The 17,502-nt window shown below is 40.8% G+C and overlaps 1 protein-coding gene across 1 annotated transcript in view; it reads left to right on the top strand.

The window, feature by feature from the left end:
• Positions 1–618: 618 nt before the first annotated feature.
• The window catches only part of LOC104542058 (serine/threonine-protein kinase tousled-like 2), a 39,171-nt gene continuing 22,287 nt past the window's right edge, over positions 619–17,502 (top strand). Inside the window, 7 exon segments of the mRNA XM_010186257.1 lie at positions 619–699; positions 9,302–9,373; positions 11,866–11,935; positions 12,995–13,038; positions 13,925–14,020; positions 16,746–16,913; positions 17,478–17,502. The exon segment at positions 17,478–17,502 is cut by the window's right edge and continues 8 nt beyond it. Coding sequence (XP_010184559.1) covers positions 619–699; positions 9,302–9,373; positions 11,866–11,935; positions 12,995–13,038; positions 13,925–14,020; positions 16,746–16,913; positions 17,478–17,502 — 556 coding nt within the window.

Raw genomic sequence — 17,502 nt, 5'->3', positions numbered from 1 at the left:
CCAAGAGGTACCCCAGGTACACCCAGTGTATAGAAGCAGCTGTTACGCTAGGGGTATCTGATGCTTTACTCTATAAAGTAAAAGGTTTAAAACGAGCATTATTTTTTTTTCCTGTCATCCCTTTCTGTGCTTGGAAGAACCAGAGCTGTTGTCAGTGAAATCTGGAGTTCAGGGAGATCTAGTATTTCCAGGATTGGCCAAAAATAAATGATGGGGTAAAGAATGTTGCTTTTTTTTTCCTCCTAGTCATGCAGCACGGATGAAAAGCTCTGAAGCTTTTAGTCATAACACTCTGGTCCCATGTTTTCCTTTTAATAAAACATCCAGTGGGAGAATGTGACATAATTGGTTTCTTGGATTTAGAGATCTTGAAATGGCTGGAACAACAGATAGAAGAGGAAACTCTCCAGCAGGGTTGTGGCTTAAATACAGCAATATGGTGGCAAAGTCATGTTATTACTGCATGGTAATCCTGCATTTCTCTTGCAAGAAAATGCTTTCTGCGTGGTTATGCTGCAGAAAATGCACTTTTGAGTCTCGTCAGTGGCACGGAATATTAAATCTCTCTCCTTTCCTTGCATTGCATAATCTGAGTGTTGTTCTTCTGTAGCAGCAGAAATGATGGAAGAATTGCATAGCCTGGACCCACGAAGGCAGGAACTACTGGAGGCCAGGTTCACTGGAGTTGGGGTTGCTAAGGTGAGTAGAAGTACCTTTGGTGACAGGCATGACTGCTCCTCCATCCTGTGCTGCTCTTCGTTTCTTTAATTTCTACATTGATTGTTTTGCTTTGCTTACTGAATGTTTTGTACCGTAGTTGTGTTTTGACCGCTAATTTGCTTGAAGTATGTTTAAGAGGAATGAAAATGGGATCTCTATGAGCAAATATTTTGCTATACAGAAGAATTTGGATTCTAATTAAGTTCTGAGGAGTTGCTCCATCTTAAGGCAGCTTGTATATCCCCAAAAAACCGAGGACAACTTTGTCTTTGGAAGTGGGGAATCTCATGTGTCTCTCCCTTTCTCCAAGTATGCATTCAAGAACTGGATTTGGCCACTTGTTAGATACAGTTTCAAGTTTACTGTGTTGGATACAACATGTAACCAGATTTAATATGGTCAAGAATTTATTCCGTTCTTTGTGAGTGCAGCGTGCTAAAATTGTGTCCTCGGTCACATAGAACACGCAAAGTATGTGAAGGTAAGCTCTCCTGTATCTGTGACCCACAGCCTGCTGGTAAAATCCCATCTTTGTCCTCATCTACAACTTCATAACTGTTCCATAGCTGCCTTTCTTGAGTGAGGCACTTAAATAATGACATTGTGTGGTCGCTTGATATACTAGGATTCAGCTCTTAGTTCTCCAGATGTTGTTGGTAGAGTGACAGCCTCTTTGAGCAATCAGATGGTGGGAGAATTCGTCTTAAACTAGGTCAGTCACAAGGAGTTTACTTTTGAGGAAGGTACTAAATTTTGGACAGCATCAAGGTGGATGATAAAACAGCATCATTGCCACATCATTTTCAGAAGCCTCTTAGGATTTTTTAGGGAAGAGACTTTGTAGATGCTGTATTTCTAAGCTAATCAGAACTTGAGAGAAGAGTTTTGTTTGAGTTCATACTGTTCTTTCTGATCTGTGCTTCAGTCAGGACTCAAACAAGGTTAAGTATTGGAAGGGAGCCTAAGTAAAATGTTCAACTGTAAGGTAGCATAGTAAGGAAGATTAACACTAGGACAACGAGAAGTTGTTATGGGGTAACAATTTCAGTTACTGAGCCAAGAGTGTGGGGTTTTTTTGGTCTTTCACCCCACTCTAAGGACTTATTTTAATCCTAAGGCTTTTACTAGCTTGTAAATACATTACGTAGCGTAAATTTTTGATCTTTAAAAACTAGTTTTATACAACATTACAACTTTTTATGTACTTTTTCATCTGTTTCTTGCTTCCTCCCCCCACATATGTCACTTCAGCATCTTTAGTTGTAGCAGTATAGATAAAGCCAAACAGCTTTCTAGAATAGCTAAGGCTTAAAAGCATAGATGGTATCTGCTTTAAAACACTGCCAGCATACTCAGTGCTCACACAGAATGTTAGAAGCTATTCCTTTTAAAGGAGTAACCTTTAAAAGATACTGGAAAGAAAGTCCTAATTATGTTTTCAATACGTTTGGAGAAGAAAGTAAATGCCCTCTTTCTGTAGAATGAATGTTGAAAATTCATTTTTGTTTCTAAAGCGTATCCAAGTGAAAAAAGCCTCATTTCTTAGAGGCTTAGCTTTGAGCAAAGCTCCTCTGGTATTGAGTTTTATTTTTACCTGTTGTTATGCAGTATATAGTTTTACTTTGCATTACTCAGTAAACTGTTAAAGTGCATTACACTTATTTTAAACAACATATATTTATTTACTTGCGTACTTGCTAATTTGCAATAGATCAGCCAACCATTGATATGAATTAGCATGACTCTACTATGTTGCAGCAAATCTTGGTTGCAATATTAATCTCAGATACTACATTCCCTCCCAGGTTGGTGCTTCAAATTCCCTCCCTACCCCCCCAAGTCTCCGTCCGTCATGCTCCGCACTGGCATTGGTAGGTCACTGTCTTAAAGGGAATATATTGGGAAAGCTGTGATACAATTTGTGTGATTCAACTAAGGGTTTTAGCTCTCTCCAGTTCAATGTGTAAGGAAAGCTACGTAGCGTAAGTTAGTGCCATCTAGTGGGACCAGGACTGGCACATCCTCCTGGGATAGAAGGTATTCTGTTGCTGTTTATTGCATAAAAGGAAGAAATGTCATCTTAGATGCTCTCCTATTGGGCGAAGGCAGCAGGCAGTTGTAACTGAGCTTCCTGCCTTCCTCGGACTGGGTGTATCACTCGGTGTGTTTGGTTAGGTTTCTTTAATGTTTAAAAATACAGGGTATATTTTGGACCTGTGTAAAACTAACAAACTACTTTACATCCTTAACGTAACTGCAGCTTTAAAGCCCGCTTTCCCTGCGTGCTTGCAAGTGAAGAACAACTATACGTGTTTCTGAGAATTGATAAGACTGTTGATCTAGAATAAATTTTTATGTGTGAAACTAGAAAAAAGCTTCTAGGCATCAGAGTCATGGGATTCTGGAAGAGCTTTCCAGTAACAGTAGTAGAGGACAGAAATCCTAAACTGTTTTGGAAACAGCTGTGTGCTGTCACCTCCTGTGGTAGCTGAAGACACAACCCAATGACCGAGGTCATTTGCAGTCCCAAATGTTGCAAAATTCTGTTGCAAGTCTGTGATGAATTATCTTAGTTAGTAGCTGGAGAATATATTTCTCTGGAAGCTTGGAGTTTATACATGGAATCAAATTTATGAGCAAGGAATGTTTCTAGGCAACTGTTATACTCATGTGGTTCATCCAGGTCACTAGATAGCTTCAAACAGCCAGTGATGCTTTAGATGTCTATTCTTGCCATATGGTAAAGTGCCATTCTTTCCCAAATTTGCAGAGCGAGTCCTTGAATTAACACATGACTATCTGACACCTCCCAGTATCCCTGCTTACTTAGCTCCTGTTTGTGTTTACTTAGTAGAGGAAATGTGAAGTGCGTTCGCTTGAGGCATTATTCTCACTTGGCATCTCAGACATCTTCCTTGGGTCAGTAGGTGCAGAAGACAAAATGTAGTTTGTGTCTCTAGATAACATTGTTTAATTTTATCTGTTTTCATCTTCTGCCTCTCTTCCCCTTGTTTGGGTGCTGCCTTTAAGATGGGTGGGTTAACTCCAAAGGATTTCCACAGACTTTTCCTGGATAAGACTGGGAATAGGTAATTGTGACGGGTGAATCTGTATTTGCACGCAGCTTGTCTCACGCTTAACCAGGGTGGATCATCACAGCAGCATGTGTATCTTCTACAGGTTTGGTCTTTAAAAGACCTTCAGACTAAATTGTGCATGCTGCTTTGTCATAGCTAAATGAAAAGAGCTGAAGTGGTTCTAGAGAGAGTAACCTTCTCTGTCCTGCTGTAGGAATGGTGTAGATCCAGGTGGGCCAGAACTGAAGTATTGGTCTCAGTGATAGCTGATGCTCCCTTTCCTCCTTCTTGGAGTTACCGTAAAGAGCGAAATAAAATTAACCTGAAGAGTGTCACTGATGCTGCAGAAAATCTGCTTCCAAAGAGAAAGGCTCATAAAAAAGAACATTTATTTGTCTTGTTTTGGTTTTTAGCCTTTCTCTGTCCCTGTAGCAGCCTTGATCAGTAACTACACTGTTGTGTGGTCTACTTAGCAGTATTTTTAGCAGCAAAGTCATGAAGTTGAGTATTAATGTATGAGAATAATCATGTCTTCTTTGGAGGGAAGCAGTGCTGCCCAGTGATGGTCCTTAACAGGTATCGTGTGCTACCAGCTCTAGTTAATGAGGGTTTTGAAACTTAGAATTGAACTTATCAGCTACCACAGAATGTGCCAGGACTTTATGCCAGATACTTGAGAATTGTCTGGATGCTTTTGTGTGCAACATGACTTATTTCAGATGGTGTTGTCTGGCTACTTGAGCCCAGAAATAGTTGTCAGATCTCGGTTCTATTTGTGCCCCTGAACTGAGGGTGAATTGCATGACCCTTCTGTCTGGTTTGCCATCAGTAAAATAAAAATACTATTTTTTCAGTCTGAAAGAACTCTTGAGGCATAATGGAAACCAAGAAATCCTATTGCACATCTCCTATCAGATGTAGTAGATGCTACCTGTGAACATCTGATAGTAGATTAACTTCTCATGGCAAAAAGGCATAGGCGATTCAGGGATTTCATTATTTGCAATAACAGTGAGCTTTTAATTAAGCAGCAGGCTGTAATTCTCGTACTTATGTGATGCTTGAAATAAGAATATGTTGATTAAACCTGGCTTATATAGCAGCACTTGACCAGAGTAACTGGAAAACCGTTTGACCATTTCACCTTGGTGTAATCCTGTATGGAGTCAGCACTAACTTCTAGTGGAGCTAAGGATTGACTTTTTGCCTTTGAAATATCTTGATTCTTCTACAGAATTGGGAAGAATTTGGGTTGCCTTGGCCTGAGGCAGTGAAGCACGTCTCCACCATTGAGTTAGCAAGAGAGTTTTGCACCACGTGTTGCTGTGTGTCCACATTGGAGGCTCTGGCTAGGCAGCTTGATTTCCTTGAGCTCTTTCAGTACGAGGAGTTACCGAGCACAAGATGGACACTGCCCAACAGAAGAGTTGTGGACAGGTCCAAGGGATTGTTTTGGGGAGCTTGGAGAGGCTGAGGAGGCTGTAGGTAGGCTTTAACAGCAGATGGGTAAGGGAGGTCTGAGTCAGACTAGCTTTGTTACGGAAGATCTGATGGGAGCCATTATCAGGCTGAGTTGTTTCTATTGAAACTTCAGCCATTGTGTCTCATTTGTGGCCTCTCCAGGGCTCTTGCAAAGGGAGAAATGACTAACCAGCTTGTATGAGTGGCCAGATTTAAAATTCTCACCTTTGAGTAGGAGTCTTGAAAGCTCCTGCTACTGTTGCATCCACTTCTCAACATGGAGGTTTTGTTGTGCATAGGTAGGTCACGGACTCAGAAGCAGCAGTTGATAGGTGAATCACAAGGGAAAAGAGCATGCCAGCTTATCTCAGAAAGAAATTCCTTGCGGAGGAGGAAGTGTGTGCTGTTCTTGTGCTTGTCATTTGGGTAAACACTGTAGAAACTATTAGCTTATTTCAGATGACCCACGTATTTCAGATTTTTGCTGAGCCCCATCACCAATTCTCTTGACAGGGTACAGTGGATGAGTGGGCTGTAAGTGATATCAGAGGAGTGCAGCATTATCACAAAGTAGTCTATGCTAGAAAAGGCAGATGCCAGTGCAGATGACTTCTTCAGGAACAAAATTCATAAGCCCTTCCTGTGTGAACTATTGCATCTTTATTATTCCCCAATGCTACTTCCCCAGCAATATTCTCTTAGTTTGCCACTACTTGCTTTTTTTCCCAAAATTCACATTCGTTCCTTTAATTCCTTTTGTGCCATGACCACTTAAAAATGGTATGCTAAATTAAGTGCTGAGCATTTATCCAGTGTCGGTTGCTGAGTTAAATATAAACGGTCAGGAATGATAAAACATAAATTTGAAGGTTTTTTTTATACACACACTCACTGGCTGTTAGTTGAGGGAGAGATACTCAGATGTATGGTTTCTTGTATCGGTTGTCTAAACTTGTTGTTATAAGCAGTTGATAACGTGAGGCTATGTGTGAAGCCAGGTATCTAGCTGGATGATCAGGAAAACTTGCTTTTTTCTTTCTGTTGCATAACTGTGTGAGAAGAGGTGCAGCTGAGGGCTAGGCCGTGTTCCTTAACATTGCATCTTTACTGCTTTGGGTGAACGATTTGTCTTTCCATAGCCAGAATACCTCAAAACAAGACTTTTTTTGCCAACTTTGACCTGAACAAGATGCTTCCTCTCCCTTGCCTGTAGGATAGGCCTAATCTGCTACTGTAAGAGAAGTGTCAGTGGAATTGCCTTCTAGAAGATCATCAAGACAGCTCATGGAAAATTGGCCCAAACTTGCCTACAAAGAATTAATTCTGCATTTGGTCACGGTGTCAATACACATGGCAGTGGCCTTGCTTTCCTTTCTGCTTCCATAACTAAGTAGTCACTTCCTTTTCCTCCTTTCTACTACTGCGTGGAGTTCAATTTTGTGATTTTGTCAGTCTGGTATCTAGAGGAAGTTTTAAAGTAAAGGGAAAATAGGTGTGTTTACTCTTTGAGAATGCGTTCAGAACTGAACTGCTCTTTTGTTGATGCAGAAAGCGGGTTTGATTCCAACTGCTAGAGCTGTAGGTTTCCCACGCAGCATAGTCAGTGCAGGTAGCTGTGGTACTGGCAGGAAAAAAACCCAGTGGATTTTGTATTAGGCATTTTTCCAGCTGCTTACATTCCAGAACTTTACATTCAGATGCAAACCGAGTGGATCTTTTTGTACTGGAGAAGATAAACTTGTATTTCTGAAAAAAACCATAGCATCATTTCTCACTCTAGACGGCCTCATCAGTTTATTTCTTCAGGTGACCCTAGAATACAGGTCCATTGCTGAAAGCCTGGCCCTTCGTAAGCCACTGCCAAACCCTTTCAACCACGGTGTTCCTGAAAAGCTCAAATGTGGCATTTTGGGAGCAGCTGTTCCTGTCATTTGCTATCCATGTGCAAAATGGAGGCAGCGAGGTTTAAGCAAATGTGGAAACGACTTTCAGTTTCATCTTCATCATGTCAGCACCCCAGCCTGTCCATCTGAGACCGGCAAATGCAAATTTGGTGTGATGTTCCTGCACCTAATAAAGCTTTCGCGCTTGCACAGAAGGTTGATGTCTCGGACGCGCTGCTGGGGTTTGAGTTCATGAGAGGAAGTGAAGGATTTTAGAGGACAGCATTTGTGCAGTTTATAAACAAGCTTTTCACATGGTGACCAGGTTAACTTTCTGTTGCCACTTGCTGTAAGATTTTTAACATTTATTTTTTTTAATCGATGATGCCTTCATGTGGATGTAGCTAAGGTTAGTGTTGGCACTTCTGTTAAGTTCTGTTGGCCAAGGAATAAATCCCTCGCATAACCAACAGTCGTATCTATAAGGTTTGTGACCGTCACATTGCGTGGTGGGGAGCTTGCTGCTTTGTTTAAAAAGCAACTAAATTTTAAGCTTTTGTATTGCTGAACAAATTAGGTAAAATACCTTTCTGGTCTTGAGCTATTTGTGTGATGAGTTGAAGGGGTAATGATGTGGCTTAAAGAATATCACCTTCAATTTTTCTTCAAGTAATTTGCTTTTAAAAGGGAATCTTAAATGTGTAGCTTCTCGAGCTGTTCAAGTGTTGGGTTGGGGTTTTTTTGTTTGTTTGTTAAGGCAACTAAGCGTGTCCTTTTAGGAGGAACAGATTTGGTAGTTAACATTCACAATGTAATATAGAAGGTAAACAGAACCTTTACTTTCTGTGGATGCCTGCGTTGAAATTGGGGTTAGTGATAGCGAGGTTGTGTCACAAGTGTAGTTTGACGATGGTGTTTGTCTCATCAGTGGAGAAGGGAGAGCTGCTACCCTCAAAAATCATCTTCTGTATGATTTCTCTGTGGTGTTAAGGCTTCTCCCCCACCCCTCCCATAAGTCTTCTGCTTAAGTGTATAACGAGAAGTGGCTTTGCCTTGAGGAAAGATTGATTGGTGGGAAGTGGTTACTGCAAAAATAAGAATGCTAAAATAGAATGAATCTTTGGGAAAAGATGCTCACAAGTTATTAATGGAGAGGTGGCTTTATCATGTCATTCTTCCTGTTAATACATTCCATCAGTAATTGTGAATCTTGTTTTTATATCTTTGTCAAATTTGTCTAGATTTCTTAAGTTAGATCTGTGGGAGGATACTTTTGTGTCACAGCACTAGGCTAAAACACAGTGGCATTGCATGATTCACTTTTCTTTCCTTTTAAAACCAGTTTTGATAGAGATTTTAGAAAATAATTTTCAAAAATGCTTGGATACATAATAACACAGATGCTTATCCAGTGGAGCCTGCAGAAATGCAAGCAGGCTCTTGTAGATACCTGGATACTATTTTGGTAAATCTGTTCCAGCCTCTTGAATTTGTGTTTTAGCCTGCTCTGCTAAACAACAACAACAACAACAGCATTACTGGGTGGTCAGCCACGGGTCCATGAAATAGCCTGGTGGGAAAGATTGTTTTATGGGTGCCAACTCTAGTGCTGTTAACACAACTTTCGCTTGTTCACTTCTTTAGTGTTAAAAAAAGCATAAAAAATGCACATTTAAAGAAAAATCAGTGGTACTGCCAGCATCAGATAACTGTAATAGCTGCCTTGCCAGATGGAAGATGCCTCTGAATTGTTAGCCCAGGGTCAAGCAGATGCTTGCCTGAAAAGCTGAGCTCGGAACTACTGCTGCTCAAGAAATCAGAAGTCTTGTTTCTCGAACCAGTTGTCTTAGACTTTGATGAGTACTGCCTTGGCTGTTTTGTGGATGTGGCTAAGTAGTTAGGATGTAAATTGCTACAGAAATACTATTTCAAAGCTGAATCAGTATAGTGAGAAAAGACTTTCCAACTGGCAGTCCAACTTCATCTTGTTCCAAATGACTTCTGGAGTTTTTTAGTGCCCCGTGGTGTGCCATCATGACCCATGTTGCTGTGTCTGTGTGACCTAGAGCAGCCTAGTTAGCCCAGAGATGCAATGATTGATAGGACGTATCTGCCTTGTATGGAAGTTGTTTCTAACAGTCTCTGCTTGTTTTTCACTAGGGTCCATTAAATAGTGAGTCTTCCAACCAGAGCTTGTGCAGCGTGGGTTCTCTGAGTGATAAAGAATTGGAGGTAAGCAGGCACAAATCCTCATGGTAATTGGGTTTAATGTGGACATGGTTGGACTCAAAACATAGAAGGAATTGTGTGAGAGTGAGTGACAGTGTTCTTTGTTTGGGGTGTGAAAGGGACTAGTGGAAATATCTAGTCTTGATCTTAACCCTGCAGTCGTTGGACCGTGCTGTGTAACAGTCCTCTTCCCACCGCAGCAGGCAGATTGTACCCAACCCCAAAACCAGCATTTGTAAAGCTCAGCTTATGAAATTGTTTTCAGCTGCATTGTGATTTGTTTGCTGGTTTTGGATACAGTTTTGGCCAAATGAAAAGCCAGGGAGCATTAACGGAAAAGTTTGCCTTACCTATCAGATATGTGAATTTGCAGAAATCTGTACAAAGCGGAGCATTTTTAGGAATTGTTTTGTGAAAGTGTGGGGAGGTGAAAATCGATGCTTTGTCCCTGTTTAATCTCACTGCTTTAGGATTAACTATTTCAAAACACTTGTTGAAACAGAAAAATGAATTGTAGAGTTACATTTCTGCTTTAAAATTCCACGTTAATAAAGCAAAATCTCAAATTTAAATGCATTTTCTTACGCATTTAAAGAACTTTCCGTATGGTTGTCAGGTAAGTTTTGGATCATATTTCCCTCTATTATATGACAGTACTGATATGAGGTGTCTGGTGAAGCTAAGTCTTGAGAACACAGTATCTTAAGCTCCATACAAGTAAGTATTAACTAATAGTGGAAAACTGAATATTCATGATTTTACTTGGCTTTTTTAATTAACTTCTGCGGAGGGATTTAAGTTGACCAAGCTGACATAATCAAATCTATCATTCCTTGCTTTTTTAGTCTGTAGCAGATAATGTTGTGTGTAATTTTTGTTATGTAAGTACTTGAATGGAAAAACAACTTAAAGTGAATCTCATTAATATGCTTACAGTTCCACAGAGGCTGTAATGGAGCCCGTGGTGTTACAGTCACACCCACGCTGTTCATGAGTTGCTCTTCACTACGCAGTGAGGAGGCTATGTCATTGACTTTTACACATACAGGAGCTGGTACAGCATGTCTCTAGATAGTTAGAGAGTTTTCAGTCCCCTCATTCTAAAAAGTGCTTTGCAGACACAATAGCCACCTTTGTCTTAACATCCCTGCATCCTCGTACCGAAACAATAACGTGTCGGGGACTGCCCAGCTGGTAACATGGGACTGTAGATGTCCAGCATCCACTGGGGACATGGCCAGGTTTAGATTCTGGCTGTGTCAGCTTTATCCTTTTTATCCTTTTAAAGGAGGTAGATTGATTTCTGTGCTCACTGTACAAGTCTTTTGGCAGAGATCTTTCAACAGGGTACTTTGGACTTTGGTTTCCAAAAAGTATGAAACTTAGGTTTACCACAGACTTTCTGGCCATGGCTTTCCCTCCCCCAGAGTTGTGTTTTACACACTGACTGGTTTTATTCCTGTCCCCAGGCTATAGTTTAGTGGTGGCTGCAGTGGTTGTAAAGCATATAGCTCAGAAATTATTTGGGAACCTTTGGGATAAGAGATGTTTCTAAACTGACGTTGGTGATGGAGATGACAAGATATATTTCTTTCCAGCAACTTCAGTAAGCTGCTTCTGGCGCAGTGCTTCCTAATGTTTTTAGCAGGTTCAGCCACATAAGTGACCCTGGTGGGAGAGAAAGCTCCATGCCAGGGTCTCCTCCACTCTCACATCTCTAGGCTTGCCAACCTTGGACAGACAGATAGGCCTGACACTTCTGGAGTCTTTGGACCTCCCAGCTGTGCTCTGTATTGTGTCTGTGCATAAATATATTGCTGTCCACTGATAAGCTGCCCTCAGGTCTCTGGTTGCTCACAGAAATGGCAGATTCAACTGACCCTTGACTTTAAGGAGAGATATGTCCAGATAAATTGCTGCATCCGTGGCAGCTTTCTCCTGGGTGCCATCATGGGGAGCTCTGCCTTGTTTTGTGTAAGGTTGCAGTTGTGCACCTGTAGCCAGGGTAGTTCTTGTAGCCATCTGCAAAGGGCTTTGGGAAAAGCAGCATTAGCTCCAGGCAGGATGAGTTGTCCTGATAGATTGTGAGTAGCCACTGGACTGCAAATTTGGATGTTTATGCTCAAACCTGTTGTCATTACTGCTGTTGTACCAGCACTGTGATCACTGTGAAATGGTTTACTTAGGTTTTTATAAATGTTTGAACTTGTTCTGCTAACCATGTGAGGTAACTGGGCAGGAGAGGCTGGCTTGCTGCAGCTGAAATAGGAAAAAAAAATTAATCTCATTGCTAACCATGTTCTCTCCCTTCTGCAGCACATGTATCAGAAGGTAGCAGCTATTTGAGAGCGGTTGTTTCTTTAAATACCAGCAGTAGAAACAAACAGAGAAGTGAAATGGCCACTGGGGTTATGGAGCAGATTATTGTGTTTTGGTGTTTTCTTTAAATCTTGGAATAACTGCAGAAATGTTAATTTTCAAGTATTGTTTAACAGACTCCTGAGAAAAAACAGAATGACCAGCGGAATAGAAAAAGGAAAGCTGAAGCATATGAGACCAGTCAAGGTAATTCATTCTCCTGACCCTGCTGCAGGATTTCTGAACGGTTGGTAATTCGGGCACGTTTTGCACAGTCAGTGTCCTAGGAAACTAATGGCTCTTCTCAAGGGTGTGTCAGGCAGCTTGTTATAAACTACTCCATGATGGTGTAGTTCTCTTCTGGGAGCCTTGGTATCCTCATTGGCAGGAAAATACTCGTCTTCAGCTTATTCGCACAAACTGTTGTGGTTTTATGGGATAGACTGCCCAAAGGCTTAGTATGGTGACTCTGAAGTATTGTTTTGGTCCCGTGTCACAGCATACTCAGCAGCCAGACTTCAAAATACAGGCTGTACTCTCTTCCTTGCTTTTTGAGACGTATGCCTGCCTTCTAAGAGTAAGTTCTCACCGTAACAACTAGAGAACAAACTGTGCTCGAGTATAAAGCAGGCAGTGCTGTCTCCGAGTACTGAGAAAAACCCAGCGTCTTTCAAGTCCAAGTTTAGATTTTCTAGCAAATGGGCATGGGGCAGATTTCTATTTCTTTTCTTCTTTGACAAGAAAGTAACAAGGATTGTGTTGACAGAATGGCTTTGATAATATCGTAATAAGAGAAAAGGGCTAGATTTTAATGAGCTGGTATTAAGCCACCACTAATTAACTCCCTAACATTTATAGCAATGCTTATGAGAGATCTAATATGCATTAATCTACCTGAAGGCAGAGGAGTAAAAGTACCCTTTGCTGTGTTGTTATCTCGAAGGAAATTTTTGAGAACCTTTGCAACATTCAGTGATGTTTAGTGCTTTCTGAGTACTTTAGCAAGTGCAAATGTTGTTTGATTGGATTTGACGTGTTTGGAATTACGAGTTAATTGAATTGTCAACTGTAAACGCTCTCAACAGCACAAGAGCTGTAACCCTGGGGCAGTCTTTTGTTGTGCAGCAGCTTTTGTTGTGATAGGTGTTGCACCTTTCTGCAGGGAAAGGAGTGTCAAAATATAGGAGGGTTTTTTTAGAATGGCATTATAACTTCTGTTCTTAAAAATATCAACTCTTATTTTCATCCTTTGCTTTCCTTTTTTAGGAAAAGGCACTCCTAGAGGACATAAAATTAGTGATTATTTTGAGGTAAGCATCTTTACATTGTCTGCTTGAATTCACATTGTGCAAAATCTATAAATGGAAGTCTGTGATGTGACTTCTGTTACTGATCCATCATTGGAGTCATTGATTGACAATATTAACCTGATGTACTCAAATGTGATTAGGTAGAAGATAAGAGATTTTTAGAAGTTAGTTAACATTAATTAACATTTTTTTGAACAGTTGATAAAGCACTTTTTAAAGAGCAGCCACATAAGTATAGATTTGAGGGTGATTTCTATCAGACACCCCCCCAGAAACAGTGATGGACATTCTAAAAAGATATATATTATTTTTTTTATTGCATAGTTTCTGAAGTTTTTCTAGGGCTGCACAACCCACAGCTCTAGCTTTTATCTTCTACTCAGTAAAAGAATAAACTTGGAGTCACGAGTTAAGTGCTTATTAGTGCTTACTTCTTTCCTGTGCTAACTAAACCAGTTGCCCAGCTGTTTGCATATCCTGTCTTTAACAGAGACTGGCACAGGTGCTTCAGTGGAGGTGCGCATTTCTTACACTCCTGTTGTTCATGGTTAGGCACATCACCCGACAGGGAGTGGGCTTCCTAATGCTGTAAATAACTGTGTATCCAAGTGTGCAGGTTTATATCTTTTTGTGTTAAAAAAGAAAAATGTCCTCAGAGGAAATGTGAATGTTTGCCTGAAGTACGTACTTCTGCTTTTATTTCTGAAAACAGCGCATGAAATTTTAAGGTTTTCCTCTTGGCTTATATTGAGTTTGTTTAGGTGAGTCCCTAGAGCCTACAAGTCTTCATTTTTAAGGTTAATGTTTTTCTTCTGTCTTTGTTAAATATGCTGACATACAGTATCTCTGTGTAATTACTGATGATCAAATCTGTTGCTTTGGCCAGTTTGCTGGGGGAAGTGGCCCAGGAACCAGTCCCGGTAGAAGCGTGCCGCCTGTCGCCAGATCGTCACCGCAGCATTCCTTGTCCAATCCCTTGCCGGTAAGTGTTCTCCTTGGGGACAGAGCTGGTGGCAGGGCACTGATTAGGTTGGTGGCCCTGCTTCAGACAGGTAATAAAAAGTTTTGAATGGGAAAGAAGTGTCTCTTGGTGAGTAGTTTGGCTTATTCTTTATCCAGTTCTCTTTTTTTTAAAGTCTGAAACTGGGTTCTGGCAGCAAAGCCAGACGTTTAGGACCCTGTAACAGTGGCTAGCCCAGTTGTAACTGATAGGAATATCTGAGCTGAAAGCATGCAAGATTAATGTTTTAGCGTGCTGCGTGGTTACAGATAGATTGCTGTCCTTAATAAAAGGTGGGACCGACACATTGGTTGTCTTGTATTCCATTGTGTCGCAAACTCCTCTGAGTTAGGAGTATGTTGTATGTTTATATAGCACTAGTACAGCCATATTCTGATCCTGATTGGACCCTTTGGGTATCCTGAAAAACACGCATACCATAATTACATTGGGAAGGTCTTTTACTTCTGTTCACGTGCACGTGACTTGCAAGGAGCATTAGCAAAAGCTTGCAAAGAAATGTGTACACATGCACATCTGTTGCTATTTTTATTACATAATTCCATTTTGCTGCCGCAGCATTTCTACAAGATCTGGATGTGAAGAAATAACCAGTACTTTTAAGCCATTTTAGCACAGAGCAGCTAAAGAAATTTCTTTCAACTAGCAAACCAACTTTCAGAGGCTCTGATGTCTGATCTCTCTAGTTTTACTGAACATTGCCTGGGCCTCTCTTTAAAAATCTTCAGCACTTGTTGAGTGTCACAGAAGTCCAGAGCATTGTGGGAAAGGTTAGTATTCTGAAAACCAAATGCAGAGTCTTTACTGATTACATTATTCTGCAGAGACCTTTGCACGGTTCATGAATGTGTACTGAACTATATCCCCGACACTGAATGCTCTGCGCAGAATTCAGTATGTGCTGCTGGATTTCACAAGCTTTGAAAAGCTGCTTTAAGGGAGAGCTTCACAGATGCTTCTAGATGTTTCTTATGTTTGTAAAAATTAAAATACATATTGTTAATTGAATGGCCCTTCCTCCTATCTTATATAAATTCACTAATGCATCTCTTTAAAGAGAAGTTAATGAAAGAAATACCATCTCTGAACATTGCAGATATGTGAGGTATTAGGGACAGCCCTTTATTCCAGCAGATGAGATACCCTACAGGTGTTTATAATGGGACAAGTGGATTCTTCCTTTGATTTTCTTCTTCTACACTTGTATACATTGAGTAGGTGAAAGTATTTCTCACGTGCTGAATACTGATGTTACAGTTAGTTTCAGCTAGGCTAGTTTGTCTCTCTCCTTATGGAGGTGTTCCTTGTGTTTCTTATCTTTTGTTCTTTACTCTTGCAGCTAATGTTTGCTTATTCATACCAATCTATTATGGGCATTTGCTGGATCTGTCCTCTTCTTACAAATTGAATATCAGTGGTTTGAACCAAGCCCCCAGAAATAGGGGGATGAGTGAAAATTGGAGAAGATTGAGTATCTTACCCATTACAGATGTCAGTATGGTCTAGGAAGAGAGCAGAGTGTTCAAATGTCTTTCGCAATGAGATAAACCTCCTCCAAACCTGTGAGTTAATCTATACAGTACTGGAAATTTTCTGCAATCAGGACTTGCAGAGGAATTGTAATGGCTTCAGGATGTTACTGCTTGTCTTCAAATCTCTTGACTGCTTTGAATTGCCTTCCTTCTCCTTTGATCAGAAGAATGATCTGCAGGTCTTCAGACTCTTGCAAGGTCGCTCTCATACAAGCATTCTTTTGGGGAAGAAAGCACACTCTTGACATTTGTAATGTTAGCCAGAAAATATGCTTCAGGTTGCAATTTAGGTTTTTAAGAAAAACTGCAGCCTGACCTGACTATTTACTTTCTATGTGGCCTGTGCCTGGCCCGGAGTTACAGCTTGGAAGGACTTAGATGATTACTACCCAGACTGCCAAGTTTTAGCAGTGATGGGCTGGCTTTAAATGAGAGGGCAATGAGATTCTGAGTGCTGTAATCAATGTAGCTCAGATGTTTCTTGTTCTTCTTGAACCCAATTTCTATATCGCAGTTGGAAAATGAGTCTACTGCAGGAGAAAGGAGCTGGCCTTTAAGAGATGCAGTGCATCTTTTAAAGATTTTGGAAGTGCGTTAGTACTTTGCTTATCTTGCAGGAGATTGGTCCCAGCTATAATGACAGAAATGAGGTTACCGTGACTGCTGGGTCCTAGACGTGGTTAGATTGCTGACATTTAGTAGTTCTGACTAAGTTTGCTTCAGCGAAATAACAAATGTATTGGGACGTTAGCTGTTTTAAAATGTCTTTAAATAACATCAAGTAGTAAAACTTTGAATGCATTGACCAAAGTTTCAATGCGCTAAGATTTTTGCATCTACATCCTATTTCACCCCACTGGCTCTGAAACACCTTTTTGCAAAGGAAAGGGATGTCGGCTGTGTGTTTGTTTGTTACTTCTTTTTTTTCAATTGTTAACTCATCTACTTTTTGATGTGTACCATTGGAACAGTCACTCCAGGAGTTCTGTTTGAGTTATCAGATCCTCACCACGCTGCCTGCCCGTTCCTGAGCTGCTGCTTCGCTGACAACAGTTTTGGCAGAGTCAGAGAATTGCTTTTTTTTAAAAAAAAAAAAAAGAAAAAAAAAAAGGAAGAAAAAAAAGTTCATTGTATTTTGTTTGACTGTGTTACAGCGGCGAGTGGAGCAGCCGCTGTATGGGGTAGACGGCAGCACAGCAAAGGAACCGCAGGAGGAACACTCTCCTCTGCCAACGCTGATGTCGGTGATGCTGGCGAAACAGCGGCTAGAGAATGAGCAGCTGGCACAGAGGGGAGGTGGCCTCTGTTTTACTTTTGTCTCGGTGAGCAGCTCTGAAAAGATTTGAATCGCAAGGGATGTTTCTAGTGAAGGGATGGGGAATTTGAAGCTTTTCTGCTCAGACAGTGGTTCAGGTGCAGCCTGGTTTATTGATGACCAAGTCTACCATCTTCTGGTAAGTTCATCTTCCTTGTGGAGAGTTCTAGGTCCCAGGCTTTGCTCATTTAATAAAATGACTTGACTTTTAAGCCCATGACTCAGTCTTGTGTAGATCAAAATAAGAGCATCTGAGAGGCTAATTTGATAGATGCAAAAAAGCAAAAGTGTAGTCTTGCTGTGAGAAGCGTTTGTTTTGGCCTCACTTAGCCTCAGCTAACATGAATTGTGTTAGGCTTTTAAAAGCTTTGTCTTTCAGCAGGTTGGGCCAGGCTTCTTGAAAGAAACTGACTCTCTTGTTTTAATGAACTAAACCTTTAGAACATTCTTGAACCTTAACATGAAAGTATGGTACCCAGGCCAGGCTGCACCTCCCGTGTAAACTGTATCTGCATGGGCACTTGTGATCATGCCGAGGAGCATATAACAATACACTAACTTTCTTTTGCAGGCCCAGCAAGGCAGCCCATCTTCTA

This window comes from Mesitornis unicolor, unplaced genomic scaffold (assembly GCF_000695765.1).
Source record: "Mesitornis unicolor isolate BGI_N332 unplaced genomic scaffold, ASM69576v1 scaffold2506, whole genome shotgun sequence".
NCBI classification, from domain to species: domain Eukaryota; kingdom Metazoa; phylum Chordata; class Aves; order Mesitornithiformes; family Mesitornithidae; genus Mesitornis; species Mesitornis unicolor.
This window is presented reverse-complemented; position numbering and strand designations above follow the sequence as displayed.